This window comes from Fomitiporia mediterranea (genome assembly GCF_000271605.1).
Source record: "Fomitiporia mediterranea MF3/22 unplaced genomic scaffold FOMMEscaffold_3, whole genome shotgun sequence".
NCBI lineage: Eukaryota > Fungi > Basidiomycota > Agaricomycetes > Hymenochaetales > Hymenochaetaceae > Fomitiporia > Fomitiporia mediterranea.
The window spans coordinates 1,140,219-1,162,825 of NW_006760388.1; the positions used below are offsets into that span (position 1 = coordinate 1,140,219).

General features: G+C 46.5%; 7 protein-coding genes across 7 annotated transcripts; all 7 read right to left on the reverse strand.

The window, feature by feature from the left end:
- Nucleotides 1-36: 36 nt before the first annotated feature.
- Nucleotides 37-6,656, reverse strand: FOMMEDRAFT_103536 (uncharacterized protein; the record flags this gene model as incomplete). The annotated part of the gene is made up of 20 exons (XM_007263565.1): nt 37-226; nt 288-372; nt 427-515; nt 586-1,019; nt 1,073-1,232; nt 1,297-1,353; nt 1,405-1,608; nt 1,666-1,766; nt 1,844-2,012; nt 2,063-2,442; nt 2,505-3,211; nt 3,274-3,676; nt 3,737-4,076; nt 4,127-4,476; nt 4,538-4,883; nt 4,937-5,193; nt 5,242-5,361; nt 5,411-5,605; nt 5,652-6,204; nt 6,261-6,656. The coding sequence occupies 20 exons, from the start codon at nt 6,654-6,656 to the stop codon at nt 170-172; spliced, it is 5,403 nt and encodes a 1,800-aa protein (XP_007263627.1). The 3' UTR covers nt 37-169.
- Nucleotides 6,657-7,096: 440 nt separating this feature from the next.
- Nucleotides 7,097-8,509, reverse strand: FOMMEDRAFT_17775 (SURF4-domain-containing protein). The gene is made up of 5 exons (XM_007263566.1): nt 8,162-8,509; nt 8,054-8,108; nt 7,675-7,916; nt 7,355-7,620; nt 7,097-7,303 (listed from the first exon to the last, which is right to left on the reverse strand). The coding sequence occupies exons 1-5, from the start codon at nt 8,473-8,475 to the stop codon at nt 7,224-7,226; spliced, it is 957 nt and encodes a 318-aa protein (XP_007263628.1). The 5' UTR covers nt 8,476-8,509; the 3' UTR covers nt 7,097-7,223.
- A 1,258-nt stretch (nt 8,510-9,767) lies between these two features.
- On the reverse strand, nt 9,768-11,046 carry FOMMEDRAFT_17776 (uncharacterized protein). The gene is made up of 5 exons (XM_007263567.1): nt 10,791-11,046; nt 10,688-10,728; nt 10,543-10,634; nt 10,418-10,492; nt 9,768-10,361 (listed from the first exon to the last, which is right to left on the reverse strand). Exons 1-5 carry the CDS (start codon nt 10,962-10,964, stop codon nt 9,826-9,828), a joined length of 918 nt encoding a protein of 305 aa, XP_007263629.1. The 5' UTR covers nt 10,965-11,046; the 3' UTR covers nt 9,768-9,825.
- A 166-nt stretch (nt 11,047-11,212) lies between these two features.
- Nucleotides 11,213-13,255, reverse strand: FOMMEDRAFT_145015 (RTA1-domain-containing protein; the record flags this gene model as incomplete). Its single annotated transcript, XM_007263568.1, has 11 exons — nt 11,213-11,588; nt 11,640-11,710; nt 11,763-11,978; nt 12,049-12,128; nt 12,185-12,207; nt 12,257-12,369; nt 12,431-12,575; nt 12,638-12,734; nt 12,790-12,890; nt 13,051-13,128; nt 13,210-13,255. The coding sequence occupies 11 exons, from the start codon at nt 13,253-13,255 to the stop codon at nt 11,293-11,295; spliced, it is 1,266 nt and encodes a 421-aa protein (XP_007263630.1). The 3' UTR covers nt 11,213-11,292.
- Nucleotides 13,256-13,391: 136 nt separating this feature from the next.
- Nucleotides 13,392-17,071, reverse strand: FOMMEDRAFT_165895 (uncharacterized protein; the record flags this gene model as incomplete). Its single annotated transcript, XM_007263569.1, has 10 exons — nt 13,392-14,293; nt 14,350-14,442; nt 14,495-14,506; nt 14,564-14,684; nt 14,740-14,886; nt 14,947-15,174; nt 15,228-16,339; nt 16,394-16,423; nt 16,476-16,918; nt 17,052-17,071. The coding sequence occupies 10 exons, from the start codon at nt 17,069-17,071 to the stop codon at nt 13,743-13,745; spliced, it is 2,757 nt and encodes a 918-aa protein (XP_007263631.1). The 3' UTR covers nt 13,392-13,742.
- Nucleotides 17,072-17,106: 35 nt separating this feature from the next.
- FOMMEDRAFT_165896 (acetyl-CoA synthetase-like protein) lies at nt 17,107-19,937 on the reverse strand (the record flags this gene model as incomplete). Its single annotated transcript, XM_007263570.1, has 15 exons — nt 17,107-17,393; nt 17,469-17,654; nt 17,707-17,730; nt 17,788-17,804; nt 17,858-17,976; nt 18,028-18,195; nt 18,261-18,270; nt 18,332-18,429; nt 18,480-18,687; nt 18,743-18,772; nt 18,826-18,901; nt 18,955-18,985; nt 19,035-19,369; nt 19,417-19,501; nt 19,561-19,937. The coding sequence occupies 15 exons, from the start codon at nt 19,935-19,937 to the stop codon at nt 17,247-17,249; spliced, it is 1,911 nt and encodes a 636-aa protein (XP_007263632.1). The 3' UTR covers nt 17,107-17,246.
- A 215-nt stretch (nt 19,938-20,152) lies between these two features.
- FOMMEDRAFT_138931 (DUF155-domain-containing protein) lies at nt 20,153-22,365 on the reverse strand. Its single transcript, XM_007263571.1, has 13 exons — nt 22,049-22,365; nt 21,874-21,986; nt 21,445-21,822; nt 21,373-21,398; nt 21,261-21,315; nt 21,166-21,210; nt 21,056-21,107; nt 20,915-21,005; nt 20,782-20,858; nt 20,716-20,727; nt 20,566-20,655; nt 20,386-20,485; nt 20,153-20,329 (listed from the first exon to the last, which is right to left on the reverse strand). The coding sequence occupies exons 1-13, from the start codon at nt 22,346-22,348 to the stop codon at nt 20,289-20,291; spliced, it is 1,380 nt and encodes a 459-aa protein (XP_007263633.1). The 5' UTR covers nt 22,349-22,365; the 3' UTR covers nt 20,153-20,288.
- Nucleotides 22,366-22,607: the final 242 nt, after the last annotated feature.

Consider the following 22,607-nt stretch of genomic DNA (forward strand, 5'->3'; position numbering starts at 1 on the left):
CACGTGGGTTTGGATTGAGTCCTTGGGGAGTAAAATGAAAAGATGGCATATAATATACTAGCAGTGTACACTGAATTTACTTCGCTACATGTCTAGTCAGAAGCTACAGGATGAACTGTGAATCTATGGAGGTTGATGTAATGCAATGGTAATGATTTATTGGAGCTTTTCAAATAAAGTCAGAACGGCAAAGCGGACACGAAGATGTATGGCTCGTGTTAAACCACTATGGAGAGGAGTCGTCAATTTGCGTTGAATATACTGGGCTACAGCTTAATTAGTCCTACCTTAAATAGACAGCCAGCATGAAATCGATTCTTGCAGGTCTTGCAGCGCTTTTTCGGCAATGATAACTCCGTGACACTGATTATTCTAATGGAGAAAATGCCGTTAAATTAATCGCGTGCATAATAAAGTGCGACATACGAGTAGCAAATAGCACATTCTGTCTGATTTTCGAAATGGTGGGTCACGTTCTTTTTGAATATGCTCAGGCCATCGACAATCCGTCCGTTCTACACGGAGTAACCATCGGTCAGCACTCACGAGTGGCCTCCAGCTGGATGTCAGGTAATCCACACTCACCTGAGAAGTGACAATCTGTTGTACTGCAAGTAGCCATCCACGCCACCGGTTCTCCTCAACGCCGAGCTTTTGCACCTCACGAACTTCAATTCCATGTAACGGGTAATCACGGGGAAGGCAGATGGCGATCTCCATGACCTGTTCATCGACCGTATACGAAGCAGCGACCTCGCCAACCCCAGCCGCGACCTTAACATTCCAATTCTCTCCAGAAAGCTCTGCAACACCAGCCGGATCCTTGACATGCTGCAGTTCAGCAGCAATGAGTACAGGGGAATAATATTTCGTTGTCAAGTTTGACACAGCAATAACAAGCTGCCGATCCTTGCAACCTGTCCACCAACTTGCAATGAGGGAAGGCACGTTTAGAAGGGCCCGGTAGAATAGATGTGCAGCCAGGAGTCGTGGGCTGAGGCGGGTCTCTGTGTCGTAAACTGCGCACAGTTAGTAAACGGGCCATTCAGCACAACAGCCCAGTTTTACTTACATTGGACAAAGTACTCTTCCACAGACCATTGCTCTAAGGGAAATGGTTTACCCCTCCCACGATACACTTCAAGTAAGTCAAAGATAAAGGGGAGAAAGTTCGATCCAATTAAATCCAGGTTCCGCAGTTGAGTAGCATAGCCGATTTTCACGCGCAGCGACTATGACAAGCGCATTATAACATCAGCCCGATCTTCCCAAGAAAAGAAAATTCTGAAAACATACTGCTTCGTCAAACAGATCGAAAATGATCATCCATCCTAGTAGATACGCAAACGTTTTCTGAAAAAGATAAATATGAAACTCGTGAAACTCGATTCATGATCAACTCACCGGATCTGATCCGTCATCCGGTTCAAGTGCATCTTGAAGCACCTGTAGTAGCTCTGGTGGTATTTCGTAACTTGACATTTCATTCGAAGTTTCTACTGCAGCTTCCACAACTAGATACTCAGTCCTCTTCCGAGCAGCTCTGAATAACGGCTCGTAGGCCATTTTCGCAACCTCTGGTGAAGGGTCAAGGATAAGATGCACCATCTGCAATTCGGACATCGGTAAATAACTACCAGGCGGAACCTTGTCCTAGATACTCACTTTCGGTAGTGTCTCGTGATCAATTAGCGATAAGGGTAAATTTTGCACAATTTTCAGAGCCATCTCCCAGCATATAGACCTAGGAATCGATGCGGAAGATCCTATAGTAAACAAACAAGTGAGAATGCGTCGACGCCTTCAAGGTGATTAGTTCAGGGCATGCGAATGACCAGCGCACCTGAAGCATGTTGCACGATGTTTCGTACGAGCGACAGTATCTGCATCTCCCGTTCCTGCCAAGCTGCACGTAAGGACTTATTCGAACCACACAAGTCTTGAATAATGAGTATAAGCTTAAGCGTCCGTGTCAATGCTACGAGACTTGACGTGTCCACAAATGAACAATTCTGAGAAATGGAATGAGCTGCGCCACGGGACGCTGAAGGTAAGCACCGACCTCCAAGTTATTCTCGACAACATCGAAGACGAAATCCCAATGTGCACCAGATACGGTTTGAAGTATCGGAGCAAGGTGCTGGAAAACAAGCGTCATCTCGCTTTCCACGTCCTCAGAAATATCTTCATCCGATGCTATCCAGCTCTGACAAGCTTTCATAAAGTTAATAGCACGGTTCTGTGGAAGAAACACAACATCAGAATTTGGATCCGGGGCAACCAGATTCAAGCGATGGAGCAATGCGACGCCATCGGTGTTAGCTTTTGAGGCCCCGACGCCCAGCGCACTCGCAGCGAGTTCATTCCGATAACGATCTAGACTGGGAGGCTCAAGTCCGCTTTTGTTTACTGCATGAGCGATGGCCAACGCAGTATTAGGAGCTGGTGGCAAAGCAAGTTAGCAGGGCTGAACAGAATTAAGGCCTACGTATGAAAGTATTTACATCGGTTTTCTAAACGTTTTGCCAAAGTCATCCACTGTTCGGCATCCTTCCTGACCGCGCCGTTAAGAACATACTGGACAACTGTGCAGAAAGCTCTGGACTCTTGCAAGTCATCGCGTCGTGCCGCCGATTCAAGCATATGGAGTACGAAAGAGGGAAAGTTTCTGTAGGCAAATACCGTCTGATCTCCGTTTTTACCCTTTTCATACGTTTGAATTAATGATGCATGCCAGTCCTCGTCGCCCACGTCCGAAAGAAGGAACGCAGTCAAAGCCTTCACCCGCGTCGTGATCTCTTCCAATATGCTCTCTGGAACGTTACATGAGAAAAATGCTGAAGTCGCCGAAGGCACAAGGCGTCGTTCCGACGCCGCAAGCGAGAGAATAAGAAAGTGTCGTAATAACCATATGTTCTGTCGTGCAAAATCTCGGCTCTTTGAGGCGACGAGTAGCAACGAGTTCACGACTCTAGCAAATTCGCATAAGCCTGATCGATCGTACGGCAGCCTCACACGATTCGGCACATCCTTCCACATGGACTGCGGTGGGATTAATGGGTCAACAATTGCGAGAATAGGATCAACTGGGTTGGATGGAAGATCATAGAGCAAAGCTTCTAATTGATCCTGAGAAGGAAAGAGTTCGCTCATTAAATCCACTGCATTGCCTGCATGGCCCTCATATACGATCTCGAGTATTGCTTCAGGCCTGCAGAATTGAACAAACATTAGTAAGTCTGAAGTCAAAACTGTAGAGGTATAAGGACGTACGGAGCACGGCTGTTAATGTCGCTAAGTAGATCGCGGAGCAATGATCGAACAGAACTTTGTAATGCATCCCGCTCTTCCGAACTGAGACCTTCCAGAGAAATAGCAGTCGTCCAAATCTGTCTCGCCTGCGTACAGAGGATCCGTGCCTCGCTCGACAGAAGTTCCGCTCGAGGCAGAATGTAACCAAAGACAAATACGTCTGGAAGAAAGGCACGGACTTCCTCTGATAACGCAACAGTCGGTTGCGTATCTATTACCGAACTCAATAGCATTAACGGGGTCCGCAGAGGAACGAGTGATGCAGATGATTCTGCATCTCGAATGAGGTTTCTCGAATTTTCAGCAAATACGGACGCGATTGTACGTAGCAGGTCAGACGCAGCGCGAGACGAGATGAAGAAACCTATAGCGCAATAGGTAACTATCAGAGATATATGCTTCCGAATTAAGGATGAGAACTTACATGGCCGTTTCAGAAGTCGCTCCACCGTGGTTTTCAACGATTCCTTTTGTTCGTCAGAAGAAAGTAAGTCAAGGACGAGTCTAGAAGCAATTCTATCCATCTCGTCATCTTCTGGCTTTAGGAAATCCGGCAAGTCATCCCTTTCTGCGGCAACCAAGAGTATAGGCAGAGCTTCTTCTTGGAGAACCGTATCAGATGAGATTACTTTCAATGTATCATGCCACAGGGATAGACATGCATTGTTATCACCACGATGCCGAAGAAACACAATGAGAAGCTGCACAGTTACATCCGATTGCAGAATACCGGAAATGTTCTTGCTCATCACGGCATCGATTCTCTAAGGACCAGTCTGAGAAATAATTAAAATCGCAAAGAGAAAGACCTTACCGGAGTAAGGTCACTGTTCCTTAAAAGTAGTTCTCCGAAGAGTCTCAACGTTTCTACAAGGCGTTGAATTAATGTCGTATCGGCCAACCTTAACCTAGTCTTTCCTGTATTGCCCAATTGCTCGTCCGTCTGCTCGAGCAATACTCTGGCAGCTGTGCATACAAGTACCGAGACTTTTGTACTCCAAGATGATGCATCGGGAAGTCCTTTACTTTCATTAAGGATTGACCTGAGTAACGAGAATTGCGCTGTGAATCGCTTGATACTTGCTGATGGCGGTTCGCGATGCTCAGGCGATAGGGCAGCAGTAACACTTGAAGAAATCGGGTCCCATGCTGCCGCAAATAAAGCTATAAAATATAACGTGTGCATCACTCAGATCATTAATAGAAGGTCAAATAATGAACATACCGTCGTTTATATCCGCTAGGCGAGCAAACGTCTGTGTAAATAATTTACCAGCAGTTCTATCTTGTACCTTCAGTCGATCTTTAATGAGCTCCTCCCACACCCGGCCGAACTGCTGTCCGAGAATAGTTTTTGCTGCTGTACGATTGTCCTCGTCATTATTTGATGTGCTGTCCGAGAACACCCGAGAGCGTTTGATAAGTAGAATAAGACACTCAAGCAGAGCACTCAGGAAGGCTGATGATGCCAAAGCACGCTCTGCGGCAAGCGATGTGAGCGCGCGACCATCAAGTGCAGCCCAAAAGGATGTGAGAAAGTCCGACCACGAATCTGGCTCCTTTCCAATTATCTAGAAGGAGAATTAGTATAAGGTTTGCTATGCCTCGCCCGGAAAACACTTACGGGGGGAGGGATCGTCGACAGGATGATCACTATAGTCGGATAACCTTGTGCTGGTGAACCATAGCAACCGAGTTCTAAGAAAAGAAGAAATTCGCGAAATGCTTCAGAATGGCTCTGGCTTGTCGTTTCCGTCTTTTCGTTATCCTCTGTGTCTTTGTTCCCTTCTGATGAGTCATCGTCGGATTCTTCATCATTTTCCCCAGCTTCGTTGTCCAACGTGCTAGCAGACGTATCGATATTCCAAGCCTGAGGGAAACCTTCACAAAAGTTAATAGAATAGAGCAATCACGAGCACTAGCACTTACTCGTTAGAAACTTGAGTAGTGGCTCCCACATGCTGCTCTGGACCCCGGAATCAGGCTCTACCCACGCCGACCTAAGCACAGCAGAACTCAGGATTCGCAAAATCGTCTCGTCAACATAGGCTATAACAAATCAGGGTGTTACTCTTCGAAGTCAGGAACTTTGACCTACAAGAATGCTTTCTAAGAAGGATCCGAAGGACGGACCACCCTGCCTTTCGAGCGGCAGGCTGCTCGTCGCCTATGAAACCAGACGAAGAATGTGTATCGCAAAATGGAGGAGCTGAGCCATGATATAGGCTCGTCCAAAGTAGAGGGTATGAGAGGAGCTCAGAAAGCTGCTCAGAAATAGAAATATTGTCCTTCTCTATAGCAGTTCAGTTGCATACTTATGAAGGCAGACAAACACATACCCAATAGCCATCGCAATACGCCCAGAGCTCCCACCCGGAACCTTCCTTTCCGATCATCGTCGCTTTCTTCTTCCTCTTCCGGCTTACGGAGCGATGCATCCTCTTCGACAATAGGTGGGATAGGAGGCCGTTTTGGAGCACCTTTGTTACGTGGTGAAGCATGAGCTGGCAGCGAAGACTCGACTGACGGTTGTATCGGATTCAAGTCCGAGTAGACAGCCATGGGATCAAATAATGCACGTCTAATAAACCTTAGTAAGAGTTTCAGATAATTGTCATCCAGATTTATTCCAGAACTAGACGTAGGCAATGACTGGAAAACGAGGTCCCAAGCTTGTTTCGCTTGTATCGAAACCATTCTATCAACGTCTTCTGCGGCCATACACCACGACCCAATGATCGGCTCAATCTGGGAAACATCGCCCGTTTCTGTAAGGAAGAAAACAAACTGCTCGTGTAATGATTGTATGCGGAGGAGTGAAGTGTGAATAGCAGCAGCAAGCAATCTGATTCTGCGCGAGACGTTCAGGAGCAACGAGGGGAGATGGTGTAACTTCAGAACAAATCGTTAAATTCATTACCTAGAAGGTCAACGGAAGATAAACTCACCCAAACAGGAAGCGAAGTTGTGAGAGTTGCTTCAATCGTACCGCTGTCATCGTCTCCCTTCGATATCTTGTCCAGCCAACCGCTCTGTAACTCCTCTAGGGCTTTCCTCTTCGTAATAGAATCCTTCTTTCCAAGACGTCTAAGGACGATAAGGATATCAGGAGGAAGGCGCTTCGCGATTCCGAGGCTATCAAGTGGGTCTGGACGAATGGGAGCAGGCTTGGAAGGTGGTATAAAGACTTTAACGCGTGGTTCCTTGTTCTTGCCCTTTCCCTTCCCTTTGTCCTTCTTCTTTTCCTTGGGTAGAGGAAGCTCCTGTTTAGCGCCTCCAGTGGCCTTCAGCGCATGCTTCTTACGCGTGGCAGACGTCGCAGAGGATTTCTGGCCCTTGGCCATTTTGTGTGTTCAAGTTGCTGATGCAGAGTACATGCGCACCAGTCAAGACTCGAGAGTCGAGAGGTAACAGTCCTTGTGTCATTCGATCATGTGATCTAGTACTGCCTTTTTCACCTCCTGCATTTTTGTGCTGCATGGATATTTGGAGTTTGTGTGGTCTTAAAGTAATCACAGCATAACTAATTTACGAGACAGCTTAATTATATCTAGTGGACTTTGCTAACGCGTATACTGTGTCTTGGCAGCATTCTATCACCTGCAATAACTCGATAATTGCACCTGCTCTTGTTGAAATTAGCGTAGCGCCACCGAGCCAAAAGAATGTGTACTGCTGATAGTTACCAAGGCTGTCAGTTTGTGTTAGATACCGGAAATAGAACAGTCATGTAAGTATATATACAACTCCTGACAATCCGACTGCTGTCCGACAGCCACCATGCATAAACACAGAATTCAATTGAGAATGTGAACCACACGTGAACTATAACATCTCTCTGTCTACCCAACAGCTTTGCATAAGATGAAAGCTTTTATGTCCAACATGCGTGTCCAGTATGTTTAACTACACTAGTACACCTTCTTTTTCTCATCAACCGAAAGGCCACCTGGACCCATGTTAACGAGTAGAAGCAGACCCCCGACGATTGCTATAAATCAACGATGAGTATCCTGCGATTGGGATCAGGTTTTGTACTTACATAAAGTCTGGAAGAAATCGTATTTGAGGAAATCGCGCTGTGGGTGGGCAGAGTGTACCGTCCAGAAGCTATTCACGATCACGTTGAAGACGCTGAGGACGAAGACAAGGAAGGCTGCCGACCACTTGGCCTTGAAGCCGACAGCAACCATGATACATGCGGCGAGACCAACTATGGACACGAAAACACGTGCAATACTCCACTTGCCCTGGATGATAAAACCTAGGAAGAGGAAAATGAGCAGCACACGGCCTGCAAGTAGGAAACTAGGTAGAGGTCAGCAAGCCGTTCATGAAAAAATCGCAATAACAGCGTCATACTATTTTTTCCTGTCGGTTTCACTAATAGATGGAAGACCTGCGAACGGCTTCTTCCTGCTGATCATGGAGTCACTGAAGACCATGAACAGACCGCCGATAACAGACAAGTTACGCAGGAAGAACGTTAAGTCGAAAATGAGCCCATAACCGAATCCCTGAACGACGACGACGCCCAGGAGGCCCATTACCGCGTATTCCGTGTGTCGTTTGGTAATAACCGCACCCGATGCAATCAGCATTACCTACGCAAAATACGCGTCAGCTTATATTTATACCAAAGGGCATTCTGAGCGAAAGCTATTCGAGACACAATGGACAGACATGAAGGAGGAAGCGAACAACGTGACTTGTCAACAGAACAAAATGTGAGAAGACTGACAATGATGTTGATCAGCAGGAAGATATGCGACAGCCCCCAAGGGAATTTTCGATGTCTGGTAGACGACTCAGTACCCAATGAGAGGCGCAAATTCAAACTTTGACGGACCTCTGCAGATACCACAACTGGTCATCCCATTGTGTCATGATTCGCCACGAATCCTCCAGGAATGTAACGACAATGAGAAAACGACCAATAGCAGGTAAATGTGGCTTTAGAGGTTGCGAGTAGATTTCAATATAGTCTTCAATCTGCGCGGAGACAGCGCGCAACTTCGCAAGAGGACTGTCTGGGTCCGTCGCGTTTGCCGCGCGAAAGCCGCTGCTGGGTTGGGAGTTGCCAAACCCATGGGGATCGGGGCTATAGCTCGGGCTATAGGCAGACGTGCCTGCTGGTCGCGCAATGTTGATGCGGGAGGTCATGGCGAAATAATGAGCACCGGGCTTTGGAGGGAGTAAAAGAAAGACAACTCTTTCGCGCCCTGTGCTGTTGCCAGTTCAAATTGCCTTTTCTGAAGTGCTTATGTAACAAGGACACGTATACAGTGCGGAAGCAGTTTCATTGCAACTTCCATTGTTGCTACTAGGATACCAGTCTGTGGCATGAATCGGCAATAATGTTCTACCAACAGGTGTGGGTTTGGGCAATGTGGCCAGAACATTACCTTCCAGTAAATCTGTGTTATCTATTATGACGGGAGAAGCGGAAGGTTCAACCTAACAAGTACTTGTAATTCATGATTTTTCCTGAGTACCGAGTAATGAGCATCAGAGAAAAAGTTCAGTAGACGCTACTAGTATTAATCAGATGGGGGAAGTTAAGATTGTTTGGTATAGTTGTTGCACTAGTCCAGACAAAGTAATGCAAATTAATCAATTAGATATCATGACTCGATAATGAGCCAAAATAATATTTTGCTAGCTTACAGATGCCCAGGTCCGTTTACTGTGTCAGACAGACTTAATGTAATGAGTCATACCGCTCTATCTATGTACGGTTTCTTTACAGCTTCTCCCTTCAAGGTATTTTCCATTTATCGATTTATTTTGATAAACTCGCCTTATTTACACCCCACCCCCCGCGACCAAAAAAAGATTGAGCACGCAGTCTTCCACAGTGTTACTAACAGACTTGCTTCACTCTGAGCTGAGTAAAACGATTTCTTACTTTCTACTGGTAGATGTCTTAAACACAAACGATTGTTACAGAAGTTGTATCGTTATTTTCAAAGGTTGTAATTTTAAGAAAGCAAATGATATTAAAAGCACCATCCTACTAGTAGGAGCAATAGTAATGCGCAAACATTTCCTACTACATTTGAAGCACTTCAGCAACTGTTTCAAGAATATACAGCTAGCCCAATAACTATCTCAGTACAAAATGCAAACATAATTCATTATTCTTAACCCCCCCCCCCTGTTCATTAATTATCCTGGGTATCCACTTGTCGGTCAATGGTAGAAGTTCAATAATTCCTCCGCCTCGAGTCGGGAATGGGCAAATTATTAATTATTAAGGCATTTATTCATTTCGACGCTAATCAATACAAAATATTATGATGTATATTATTGCTTGCAAAACCGAAATTGTTGAAGAATGGCCGCGTTGCTCAATGAAACATTAACATTTACCTTCATGTATGCGCATAGAAAGTTTGAAGCAATCCATAACCCTGAACCGGTGCTCGCCAAACACTCATAGGTAGACCAGGTGCAAAACACTAATGTATGCAAGACTTCAGTCAGATATACATGTTGCCTTCTAGTTCAAACTCAAATTCTCTTTACGCTCCACACCATAGTGGCCCTTCTGACCTTCTCGATATCCGAGCCAAACCCTTTCCCAACCCATGGAAAATCATCCACAATCGTTGCTTCAGTAAGAACACTTCCCTTTCTAAAAGCTTCCCCATCCCAAAGAGCGCACCAATCCTCGGGATTGAAGCAGTACACCTTTTCGTGGCGCACGGCAGCAATGCGCTCCCCTGACACAGTTCTCGTTGTATGCGTTCCGAAGATCATTGAACCAGGAACGGGAGAAAGCAATGACGCAAGTCGATGCGCAGCTGTAATTTGTTCCTCCTTCCCAAACAGATGGAAAAATGCGGCGACGTGAAGTGCTGACACATGTCCTTGGAGAGGCGTCAGAGAGGTAAGCGAGGAAAGCACTGGACGTGGCGTGGTAGGTGATGAATAGTGTGGTGGAGCAGGTGCTATATGCTCTGCATCGAATACGTTTCCTTGGACAAAAGGAACCGGAAAGGTCTCCTCGGTTGTTCGATACAGTTTGTTCCCTAGTCCCCAGAACGCTTCGAGGGGTCTATGTGAGTATACTAATTTTTTAATACAGAGGGTGGCGAATTACCTCCTTCTAGGTCCGAGGCAATCGAGTTTTCCTTGGGATAACCATCTGCAATTGCCTTGCGGATATCATTTCCAACTGATGCAAATTAAACCGAATTGCAAGCGGCATTTCAGGGGTCAACTCACAACAGCAAGCTAAGTCCAGGAAGATGGCACCAGGCCTTTCCTTGCCCAACTTCAGAAGATCTTGGTACGCAGGCAAATGGGATATTTTAAGCCTATCAATCAGTTAGCGCCGCACTGCACTGGAGTGAATTGAAATGATACATACGTGATGAATCCAAATGCCTGAATACATCTGTAGGTGAAAACCTAATCCGTGTATTCCTTTATTGGTGGTATGTATCGGGACGGAGGTGATAATCACGACTCACAGCCCACGCCTCTTTCTGCACAGCCAAGACATGTTGTTTGAGTTCCTCTTCATCCGTTATCCCTGTTTGGCTCTTGAGAAAATCTATTTCCTCTCGTGTGGGGTCGTACAAGTTTGGATCCAGCACATATGTTGGCAGCTCAGGCTCTGAAGCTCTCGAGTCGGCGTTAGACATCGCTACCATTTGAAATAAGAGTGATGAACGAGGCGCTAATCTGTCAGGTAGGCGATCGGTTGATGAAGCAGTTCAACGTCGCAGTCCGACAATGCCGAGCCGTAGCTGAAGAGTGCCGTGGATTATATATGGTTTGAATAGTGAAGGTCGTTCCGAACGGCCGAAGAACTTCGAACCCAGGCAGGATAAACAATGGTCGGCACTCAAACCCTAAATAAAGCGGCTTAATTATGGTAAGAAAAATGTCCTGCGATTCGTGAGAGTCTAAAACAGCCGTGACAAGAAGTGATAATAAAGTTATAGTCCATATCGTATCGAGCGTGGTCGTCTATGTCAGTGGTGTGGATCCAGTTTTGATACGTGCTTCTTCGTCATAATTCCCTATTGGCTTCCCTGTTGGCACAAGCAGCACATTGTCTTTAAACGGATCTGTGATCTTTGCCCCGGCCTCCTCGTCATAATTCCCTACTGTCTTCCCTACCGGCATAAGCGGTACATTGTCTTTTAACGGATCCAAGCTCTTCGCCCTGGCTCCTTCTTCAATAACATCCCTCAACAAGTAGCCTGGGTGCAAGAAGTTGAGCGTGTAACTGGCAAGGATGATCATGGCACCGTCGAGAACATCTGTGAGACAATATCAGTCTCGTTTCAATTCAACAAGATGGGAGCACGAACTAAAATAAATCTGCGTGCGAATGATTCTTCCCGTGAAGCCATTAATGAGCTCTATTGTCCGGTAAACAGTTCTACCAAAAAACTTTTTGAGTTCTTGTCCAGAACTCATAGCAGAAGGCATACCTTATAAAGATACAAACAGTGGTAAACCCAAGCCCCATTATCATCAGCTGCATTTTTCGGTCGATTCTCCTATTAGACGGATCCACTGCGAGATAACTGCGGAGCCGAATAGGTCTTCTCGTGTAGTAGCGGATAAAGAATTCTGACGCAAGGAGAACAAAGAACGTAATCGCTACCATCTGGAGAACTATCCCAATGAGCATTATGTGCGCTCCCCTACACAAGGGATGAAATCATGCGTTACAAGTCAATTCTTTCCGGAAGGATCTCAATTTATGCAACTCACGGTTCTGGATCTTCATGGTTACTGACGGCATGGGATGCCTTCGCGCCCCCAAACGCCTGAATGATGAGCGCCAGTATATCCTGCAAGGCATGTCAGCAACGATTGACCATGTTCCATTATGCTGTCATTAGCTCACCGCTGAAGTGAAGATGATGGAATCTGTCGAGATTCAGTCAAGAGAAAATAGCGATAGAGTTACCAGACTCACATAGCTTTGGAGAAAGCCGGCTGAATCCCTCTCCTAAATATCGAATAAGCATCGCGAGAATAATGAAGTTCGCTGCAAGAAGTGGTGTTGGCGCGATTATAGTGGCGACAGTTCTATTGCATGATTGTGTCAATTATTTTGCAGAGATTTGCATTAGATACCACATTAACCCACTGAATCGAATAGGGTAATAGGTCAGCAGGGGCGAAGCTGGACCAGAATCGGCCCAACCAGCCAACAACCTCTAGCACGCCCGCTAGGGTAGGAAGAGCAAGGAACAACCACATCTTGAAGGCAACCGCTTCACATCCATGGATGACTGCGAGAAAATAAGTGGCGAATCAGGCCATGAACGCGTACAAAGAGTACAGACAAACGTACCAGTCGTAATTCCGAATAATGCAATGAAGGTGACACAGACAGTAGTCGTGGGAGTGTAGCCATACAGAGATGACGGTTCAGGGAGGTCGCCGTCGGCCTGTGGACATGTGTTCAGCCTGGACCACGCTGGGTTTGGGGCTGGGACGACGCACCATAGTCCAGGGAACGGAGAAAAAAATGAAGAATTTGCTGTTTTGTACGGGAGCTTTGTATCTCAGACGAACAATAGCACTTGCGCGAGACTCGGATGAGGCTATAAGAGAGATATGAGCGTCTAGCAACTGAGGCAGCGGCGCAGAGGCGGCGCTGACATATTTTCGGCACGTCCACAGCCTACGCCTTACTTCCACGGTTCAGTTGAGTCGTGAATACGCTTCGGTAAGCAGTAATTGACCGCAACGACAGTTGCTGACCGGTCGATCCGCAGACACAGCCCATTTGAAGTGCGACACGTACAAGAACTGCGGCGTGGAAGACGCCAGCACTGGGCACTGGGCATTTCGGTCATGCACAGCAAGAGAAACTGGTAATCACATTATCATTCACGGCTGTCATATTGGTGAAGTACAGACATGCAGCTGTGAACACTGGATCACAGAGAACAACAACGCCCATCATGATGGAGAGTCACGCACGTGAAATTTCACAAAGATGTACAAACCTTTCCCCCAATTATACATAAGACGCGTGAGTACATCAAAAAGTGAGTGAACAACATTAATCACAAAGTTCTTAATTATTGCTGGTTATAAACATGCATGTGATACAGCATTTTGTCATCTGGTACAACAGGAATAAATAAAGCATGATGAGCGCAGTGATGTTTGGTTTAATAGCTAGTCTGTTGACTGAGAAATGGGAACATGGGTGGGTTATGAATTAGACACTTGGTTTAGGTCATTAGCGCAAAGGAACAAGAGTCAGAAGTAGCCCATTTGGGACTTTTCAGCACGGAAGAAAGCGCCGCTGATGGCTTCAACGACGTGAAACATGCGATGAGTAAGAATAAGTATGCATCTTGATGTAAAACGGAACAGAGTTTCGGCAATCTAGTCGTAGTTCATCGTGGAGAAGTCGTGTTCGGGTTCGTATTACAGTCCAAGAATCACATCCGGCCGTTGACGTATCCGAACGACCCTAAGCCTTGAGGAGGCAGCGTTTGTCCCGCATAAGCGAGTCGTTGTGCAAGTGCAGCAACCAAATCAGGATCGACGTTGAACTCGCGTGCGAGAATATCGTATGGCGCCTTCATCGGGCCTCTCGAAGGGAATTGCATCCCAGCACTCATAGTGGGATTGGAGAATCGTAATCCTAGAGGTGTATTCATCATCTGGGGCGATGCCAATCCAGAAAGAGTTGCTTGAAGAGAAGTCCCATACGGCACAGCACCGTTGTATGAAAATGGAGCAGCGTTCTGGCGCAATCCTGCAAGGTTCCCGTAATGAGGGCCACGGGAATTGGACCCGCTTCGAATCGATGCTGTTGAAGCTGACAAAGAGGACAATTCGTCATCGAGAATAAGTTCATCTGACTGAGGCGACATGGTTGTAGCCGCGGACGCAATATCGGGAGTGGCACAAGCTATTTCACCACCTTTAGAAGAGACCGCTTTCAAGACACGCTCAAAAAGCCCACGGCGCTGGATATCAGTGAACACTGTCGCAAAGTTCTATTAGTCCTGCTGCGCGAAATAAAAAACGGATGGCTATTACGTCGACAATTGACCGTTGTCGAGACGATTGTCTCCAAAGCATGTTGATCATGATACTCCGATTGGATACGTCCGACAAGTAAATCGCAAGCAGCTAATGGCCGACCTCAGATTTCGCCGGTTCTTGTGTATAATAAAATGCTTACCAGTTGCAAGTTCTACTCATCATATAACATTAGCACTGCAACAAAGGCATATATACATATCGAACATACCATAGAGTACATTACGGAGATTTGCACTCCAAAAGACGCGACTGTCCCCTTCAATTGGGAACTTTGACAGAACTGATGCAAGCAAGTAGAACGGAAGTGTTGGAACTTTCAGGAAGTGTGACTGATCGAAGCAGATGTGAGCTCCGTGTCATTAGAGATAGTTATTACTCATTTACCTTCGGATTTTTCATAAGGGCAAGGAGACTGTCGATTTCTGGCAAAGTGATAAGACCATTCTCTAGCGTTCTAATCATTGAAGGGTGATCAAGGCCATCTAGAGTTGGGTGACTGCCGTCAAAACTTCCAAGCCAACTGGGGAACAACTGAAAGATTCACGAATAGGTCAACGACGTTTTTCAGAGCTTGCGTAAAACTCGACGTACAGCACGCATGAGCTCAGCCTGGCCACTCAAGGTGACAGTAACCCCTCGCAATCTCCGACCCTTTCCGAGGCTCTTATTCTGGACGTTCCTGAGGGCATTCCGGGCGTCACTGGCAGGAACCTCGACGTATGCATGCGAAAGTGTTTTGCCTTTGGAATCCAACAGGACATGCGCGCGAACAACTGCATGAGGTGAAAAGAACTCGGAAAGCGAAGCAGGCGTGACGTCCTGCAACAGTAGTCAGTTCCGGATTATCCACAATACATAGGTGATATACATACCCAAGGAACGTTGTCAATACGAAGAACAGCGAGATTACTATTGTCTTTAGTGATGGGAGAGACGACAGGCGCTGCACCCTTGTTTTGCATCGCTTGATCACTGCATGTCTGTTTCTTCCCGTCACTGTCGACAAGAGAAAGATTCTCGATTGCACTAGGCAGGAGCTGATTCATAGGTTCATCTCTAATTATTGCAAGATCGCTATTCGTATTGCATCTCTCCGTTTCTTCAATAGTCTGGGCGTCAATCTTCAATGGTGAAAGAAGTCTGAAGTCTTCCACAGATTTATCGCAGGTCGCGCATCGCATGTCTTTCTCACCGACGATGTTCAGAGAGCTTGTAAGGCATGAAGAACAGATCAGGTGTTCGCAAGGCACGAGGACAGACAAAGGTGATGAGGTCGCAGAACAAACTGAGCACATATTTTCAGCCAGGTTTTCTTGTATGGTGACATCCGAGACCGACGCAATGGTCGGCAAGGATGGAACGGACTGTGTACGTGCTCTTGACCTCTTTGGCGCTGCGGGCAACCCATCGTCCTCGAATTCGTCATCTTCATCTTCATCCACGCCGCCCCCGTAAAATCGCGCCGCGATGAAAGGAGCTGAAACACTTCTCTTAGTTGCGGTGAAGGTATCGTTATTCTTCCTGAGAGTTATTGGAGATCCGAATGTTCCAGGGATTGGCGCACTGAAGGGTGCGTCCTCGTCGATGTCAAAGAGAGTCTCGCCCTGTAGTGGTGCTTTAAATACATGAATGCTATAGAAGTCGATTGTTAAACGCACAAAAATTGGCCCAGAAATGTGACGTCTCCGGGGACGCGCGGGATCGGTCACGCTTCCTCGTTGACGGAGTCGCTGAACGATTGCAAGTGAAGAGCGAGGAGAAGGCGTAGTCAAAGAAAAAGATGATGATTGTGATTGACCAGATTCAGGAGTGTTTAGAAGTGAGGATGCGAGACTTGAAGGAACAGGGACAGTTACGGCCCCATCGTGAGCAGATATACGAGCGGTCTTTGGAGAAATGAAAGCCGTGCCATCAGCCGAGTTGGCTTGAAATAACGCCTGTCGAGGGCGTCTGTGGGTGGAGAGAAAAGAAGCAGGAACGGAGTCTAAGGCGGTGAGGTGGTTAATATGCATCTTCTCGTGGATGGAACGATACTCACCATTGAAAGAGTTAAGGGCAAGGGTATCAGCTATGAATCGCGGATCAGAAACCAGCGATAAGGTGAAATAAAAAGTAAATACCATAGGAGATTTCATCGCTATCTACTTTTATTCCGTTTTCCTTTGCACGAGACCTCCAATTGTGAGTGGCATCAGCAATACTCTTCTGTCGCAACTTGAGGTATTCCGGTGAAGACCCGACTTTGGTCGAGACAGACGAGTCCGGTGAGACAAAAGATGAAGATGATGAGTAGACATTCGTAATAGGCGTGAATGGACTGGAAATGACGCTGGAATTGGAGTTAGAGGGAGTAAGCGGAGACGACGCGACGCGCATTCTGTTCGCACGACCATTGCGTTGAGGAGTGACGGGAGCAAAGGGACGACGCTCAGAAGCAGACGTAGAACGCATGGTCTTTGGCGACGCGATAACAGACTCGTAGGCACTGCACGACATGTTGCCCTCACTGCTCATGCGGCTCGGAGTCGCAGGTGGTGGTGGTTCTTGGGAAAGACTCGGGACACTTCGCCAGGCATCACGACAAATCAACAACACGTGACCGCGAAGCGTGTGTATTTTATTTTTCAAATAGGTTTCATATTCCTTTTAAACGATATATGCCATGCACTCTATACATTGACGATTTAATCGCGAACTTGACACGCAAGAGCGACATGCTAGAGCTATGCCAGTACCATTTATGAACTCACACATACATCAATGACAATAAGACCTCACAGCTTTCTCGGAGAATACAAGCAGTTAAAGTGCTTCACGATGGTGACTTACGTGCAACAATTTGAATGGCGTTGCAGGAAATCTAGGAATCATAATTACTTTTGGACGGCACGTCATTCGCGTACTCTGCCTATACCTCGAGCAACAAGGTCTTTCGCCCAGTCCCTAAGGATATGCTTCTGTATCTTTCCGCTCGCAGTCTTTGGAAGAGCTGGCGGAACGCCATCCTCGCCAACAAACCAGACCCATGCAGGAGCATTCTAGAGTGTACCATTTGTTGTGCAATAAGTCTCATACCTCATGCGCTACATCCCCGCAAGTCGATAACCACTTACCTGAGGATTCATCTCCTCTGCCACCCACTTTCGTATTTCTTCTCTCGACAGACTTGCATTATCCGCCAGTGTAATCCAAGCACCTACGACTTCTCCATATTTAGGATCCGGTACAGCAACTGCTGCTGCTTCACTGATCTTCGGATGGAGCGACACTCTGTTCTCGATTACTACCGGAAACAGGTTCTAATATAGAAGCAGTCAGTAGCGCCAAGCTGACATTGCAGTACCAACGCACTTCACCGCCTCGGATTATGACGTCCTGGAATCCATGTGAAGTCAGAAAAGGCAAGTTGCGGGAGGTCTGATCTGTAAATACCTTGATACGGCCGACGACTACAAGAACACGAAGTCAGTAGAAATTAGTAGATGCCAAAAGAGATAGCCACCTCGAAGATAGCCTTCCTCATCCATAACTCCGATATCTCCTGAATGCATCCACAAGGTGTGAGGATCATCAGAATGTGTTTTCACGGCCGCCTTCGTCTGATCTTCGTCCCCCCAGTACCTTCACCATTATCAATTTCCAGCGGACAATTGTGTAAGAACAAGCTTTTACCCCTTTTGCACTAAGTACCCCGCGACGCATATCTCACCGGGTGTTCCTACTGGTACAACTTTGCCTTCCGTATCAATAATCTTCGCCTTGACATGAGGCTGGATTCTTCCAACCGTCTCTACGCGTTTATCTAGTGGGTCATCTGGTGAAGTTTGAAAGGATACCGGACTGAAGACAGAAGAGCAGAGCTCCAGGTTAGCTGATTTTATTCCGATGGTAAAGTGAGGTCATACCTTGTTTCCGCTGTGCATACAAGGAAACGTCATATTTTCACTCAGGCACTATACGTAGCGAGAGCACTCACTCATCCCATATGCAATTGTAAGCTCGTTAAGATGTAGTTCTTGTATTAAACGACGCATCAGTCCTATAGGCACAGAAGAACCAGCAGCGATCCCAGTCCTTTCTCAGATGTTCAGCCAATATAGATATCGATCTTACGTCGGCCTTACCTCAAACGTCGGAAATCTAATTGCTCTCCTTCCGTTCTCCGCTTCTCCATTTCGCTCAGCACACCGAGGAAATGCGTGGGGACTCCATGGAGAGCAGTGCACTTCTCCTGCACCACAGCATCGACTATTGAGGAAGGGTGGAAGATATCACTTGGATACACGATGCAAGCACCTTGTGTCCAAGCAGCAAGGTTACCTAAGACGAGGCGTATATAATTCGGGTATAAGCCACAGAGTCAAAGATAAAGCAAGACGATACTTATCAAAGCAATGGAACAAAGGTGGCACGTTACCTGCAGAGAATTTAGTCCTCTGAGCATTTAACACTAGTGTCTCTATCACGCACATAGAGTATCGTCCGGGGTCAGTCTCATACACCGTCCGATGGATATGCCGTTATTAAGGAGATTTTTATGGGTGAGCTTCAAGCCCTGTCAGTACCTGGCTCAAATACTCAAATTGAATGAGCGCTTACTGAAACTGCCTTCGGCATCCCCGTTGTACCACTGGAATCGGTTTCAGCTAAGCCGCCAGCAAGTATATGTCACATCCTACCTCGTAAATTGAAGATTGATTATGTCGTCATTAGAAGCGGCTCTTTGGAGTTCATCCACCGCTTTTACTTCACTAGGAGAAGGGTACCACTCGAATGCTTCGCGAAAGTCTACAGCACACTTCACATTCCGCAGCAACTTGTTAAATTCGCCATCCTCCGTGTTGTTTACGATGAGAATATTCCGTAGCTCGGGTAGTTCCTCAATTTGTATTTCCCCTGCGCGGCAAGATGCCAAGCTTGGAATGGCTTCTGCCAATGCCGTTAGATAACTTGACGTCCGAATCCGCGGTACCACGACAAGTGTGCTAACTCCGACAAGTTTTAATGTACTAATCTTTGGACGTATTAGCATGATAACTTGGGCAAAGTACAATTTCTCACAAGTTCATGAACTCGGTAAGCAGGATTAATAGTGACAAGTATGGCACCAATTTTGGCACAAGCCCATTGTAGAGTGGCATACGCGCTGTGAGAACCAAGTAAGATGGTAGATCCCGCTACCAAAGAGGCTATTTGCAATCTCACCTGGTATTCCCCATTACAACAGCGACTCTATCTCCCTTCTTGATCCCTAATGACAATAAGCCATAGCTTAGCCCTTCAATATGACGATGGAACTCTTGAAAACTCCAAGCCAAACAGTCGGATCGTCGTAAATCTTCCTGCGGCCTACCGCCGTGCACCTGTGGTCTCTCTTTCTTGCATATCAGAGCTGGCCTTGACGAAAGCTTGGAAAGAAGTTTGTCTTCGAAATAACTCGCTAAGGTAGCCTCGCTCAATGGAGGTGTTTTTGCACCTTCAACATAGGATTGAGTGAGAAGGCACCTTACCGGATTCGTCAGACGCCGCCGCCACGACAGAGAAGCACGAGCAGCTCGCAGCCTAGTAAGTCTGGGAGTCATCACCGTGATAGCAAGAGCACGAAAAACTAAGTTAGGGTCATTGTGCTAGTGTATTCGCTCATATGACCGCGACGTCAAGTTTTAGGTCAGAATCCGTTCTTCCGGGGAGCGTGGGCACCATGTATGAAATAACGATTGAATATGAATATAATCATACATAACGTAATGATCGTCAGAAGCACGGCACAACAGAGTAAAAACAAATCGAATGCTCTCGACAAAAGGCAATATAATCTATTGTCATGCAATTTTAATATACAATTGACAATTATGAGAAAACATTGTAATAGGCAGATACTGAACACTACCACTTCAATTCATCAGCGGCATCAAGACTTGTTGCACCAGCATCTACGAAAACAAGTCTACGATAATCGTGACAATACCCAGGACTGGATAGTAGCGAGTCAGCTCCATTTCTCTGTCGCCGGAAGGAGCAGAGACGCACCAATCTCAACACCAATGAGTGCAATAACGATTTGCTCAAGGCGCTCAGAATGTTTACTTGACACAGATTCCTTGAGCAACTGCAGCATATCTTGTAATACCTAATTGATAAAAGCGAAGAACAAGATGAGTAACAGAGCTGTACTCTGTACTAGGACAAGAAAAAGGGTCTATGCCTCACCTCAACGCGAGTGTTCAGAAGATGTACACGCTGTGGGATCTCAAGATAACTACGAGCCGCCTCGTACAGGGGCTGTAGATCGGGATAACTCTATGGTCTGAAGCGTCAGTGACCCCATTAAGGCTACCTAATACAAAGGATGCCTCTGACCCAAAATATTTCCTAAAACAGACTAGTCAATAAGGAAGTTACTAGGGGAAATAACTTCACGCTCACCGGCACGTCCAAAACCGAGCCCACAAGATTAATATTCATACGTAAAAGGAACAATTCGCCGATTTGTTGCATGATCTCTGTCGGTGGCAATTAGCCTAGTTCGCCATCCATACTTGAGTAGAAATGTCATTACCTTTGTGCGGCATCCCCACTTTCCCGGTCTCACTTATTATTTCAGGAACATCTTTTGTATGCTCAATGTTTGACGAAATCAGCATTTCAAACTACAAAAGCAGTATCAGAAGTGTTAGAGAATTATAACGTTAGAATTTACCAAGGATATTTTAACCGACTGAGCCAATGCGTGCGATAATGAGAGCTTTGTCCTTTGTTTCCAACTCAGAATCTGCTGCGGAGACATGACATTAATTCGCCGATGCTCACATGAAGCCCGAACCTCGCCGCAGGGTGATCACATCGTTGAATATCCTAAATGTCGACTTAATATTTATCCAAAAAAAGGTCCTGAATAAGCGCACCGACTATAATTCGCATAGTAGTAATTTAAATCCTCCATCTCCATGTCTTCAGGAGCTATGTGTCCAAAACCGTTTCAGCGTTTATTTGCCATAGGTAAAACAAGACACGTACGGAGTCTTTCCACTTCAAATCGTTTTCTATAACAGGGTTAGCTTTGTCAAGACAATGGCTGACTTTGCATACATCGACGATAGAAATCTCTTCTCCTCCGCCTCGGACATACCCCAGATAACAACGGTTCCATATTCGAACATAAAGATTTCGGCATCATTGCTTCCACCAGCGTCGAACTTCCGTCGCTTCCTGTCTTTCTTCTTTTGCGAGCTATTGTCGGCAGGCCCATCGTGCTGTTGTATGAGTATATCCGGTACGTTCAGCAAATCGCCAATTTTGGTGCGTGATGCCTCTTGAGATGGAGACCAGGCGTGGGACTTGGAATCGGACGAAGAAGTATTGTACGAATACGTTGTATAGAGCACTTCGTCAATAAGGCGTGGATTTGTGTGGTATGCACTTCCGCGGGCTTGGAAGAACTTCATGAGATCAGCCATGCGATATGAACTACATGTCATTCAGTATATTTCTTATTGACATTCAAAGGACTTGACATACGCGGCTGTGGCATATGCGGTAACTCGTGGCAAAGACTTTGCTTTCTTCTTGGTGAGCCGCAGCGCATCTCTTCGAGCTGTCCCCTCGGGGATCTGAGCGATTTGTGTGTAAACCTAAAATCAGATCTGCTAATTAAGCACGTCATTTAAAAGCGAAGCGTAAGAGATAAACGTGCCTCGGCGTCCTGTTCCTCCGTTTCCTCTTCCTCGTCATCTGCATCGTCTTCATCGCTGTCTGCAGTACTGGGACTCAATGCTTCAGTTTGAGCAGCTGCTTCCGCTATTTGTGTATGTTTCGGCTTTGCTTTGCCCTGGAGGATTGTGGATTGCGTCGGGACATCTGGTTGGTCGGGAAGAACTTGGAGCTTGCCAGCAACTTTTGTTGATCTGTTTGCGCCTCGGGGTTTTGACTCTGCAGAAGGCGGCTTAGCTGCAGGGACGGGAGGACGATTTCCATGAGGCGGGTCAATGGCCATGACGCTATAAGTGTCAGTGCACAACGGCTCTTTCTGCACGGAAGACCGTCAATACTTAGTACTTACGGGACGTCCTTGAGTCCAGGATAAGTCCCGTGATCGTGATGTAATAATACTGAATTTGGTAATAAAGTGCGGTCCCGTCTCGCGTCGCTAAATAAAAATAAACGGGAGCGCGTGCAATTTGTGACCACGTCTTGTCCAAGTTGTCCTTTGTACAAATTGCCGACCTCGCTGTCTCCTCGTGGTACTTTCTCAT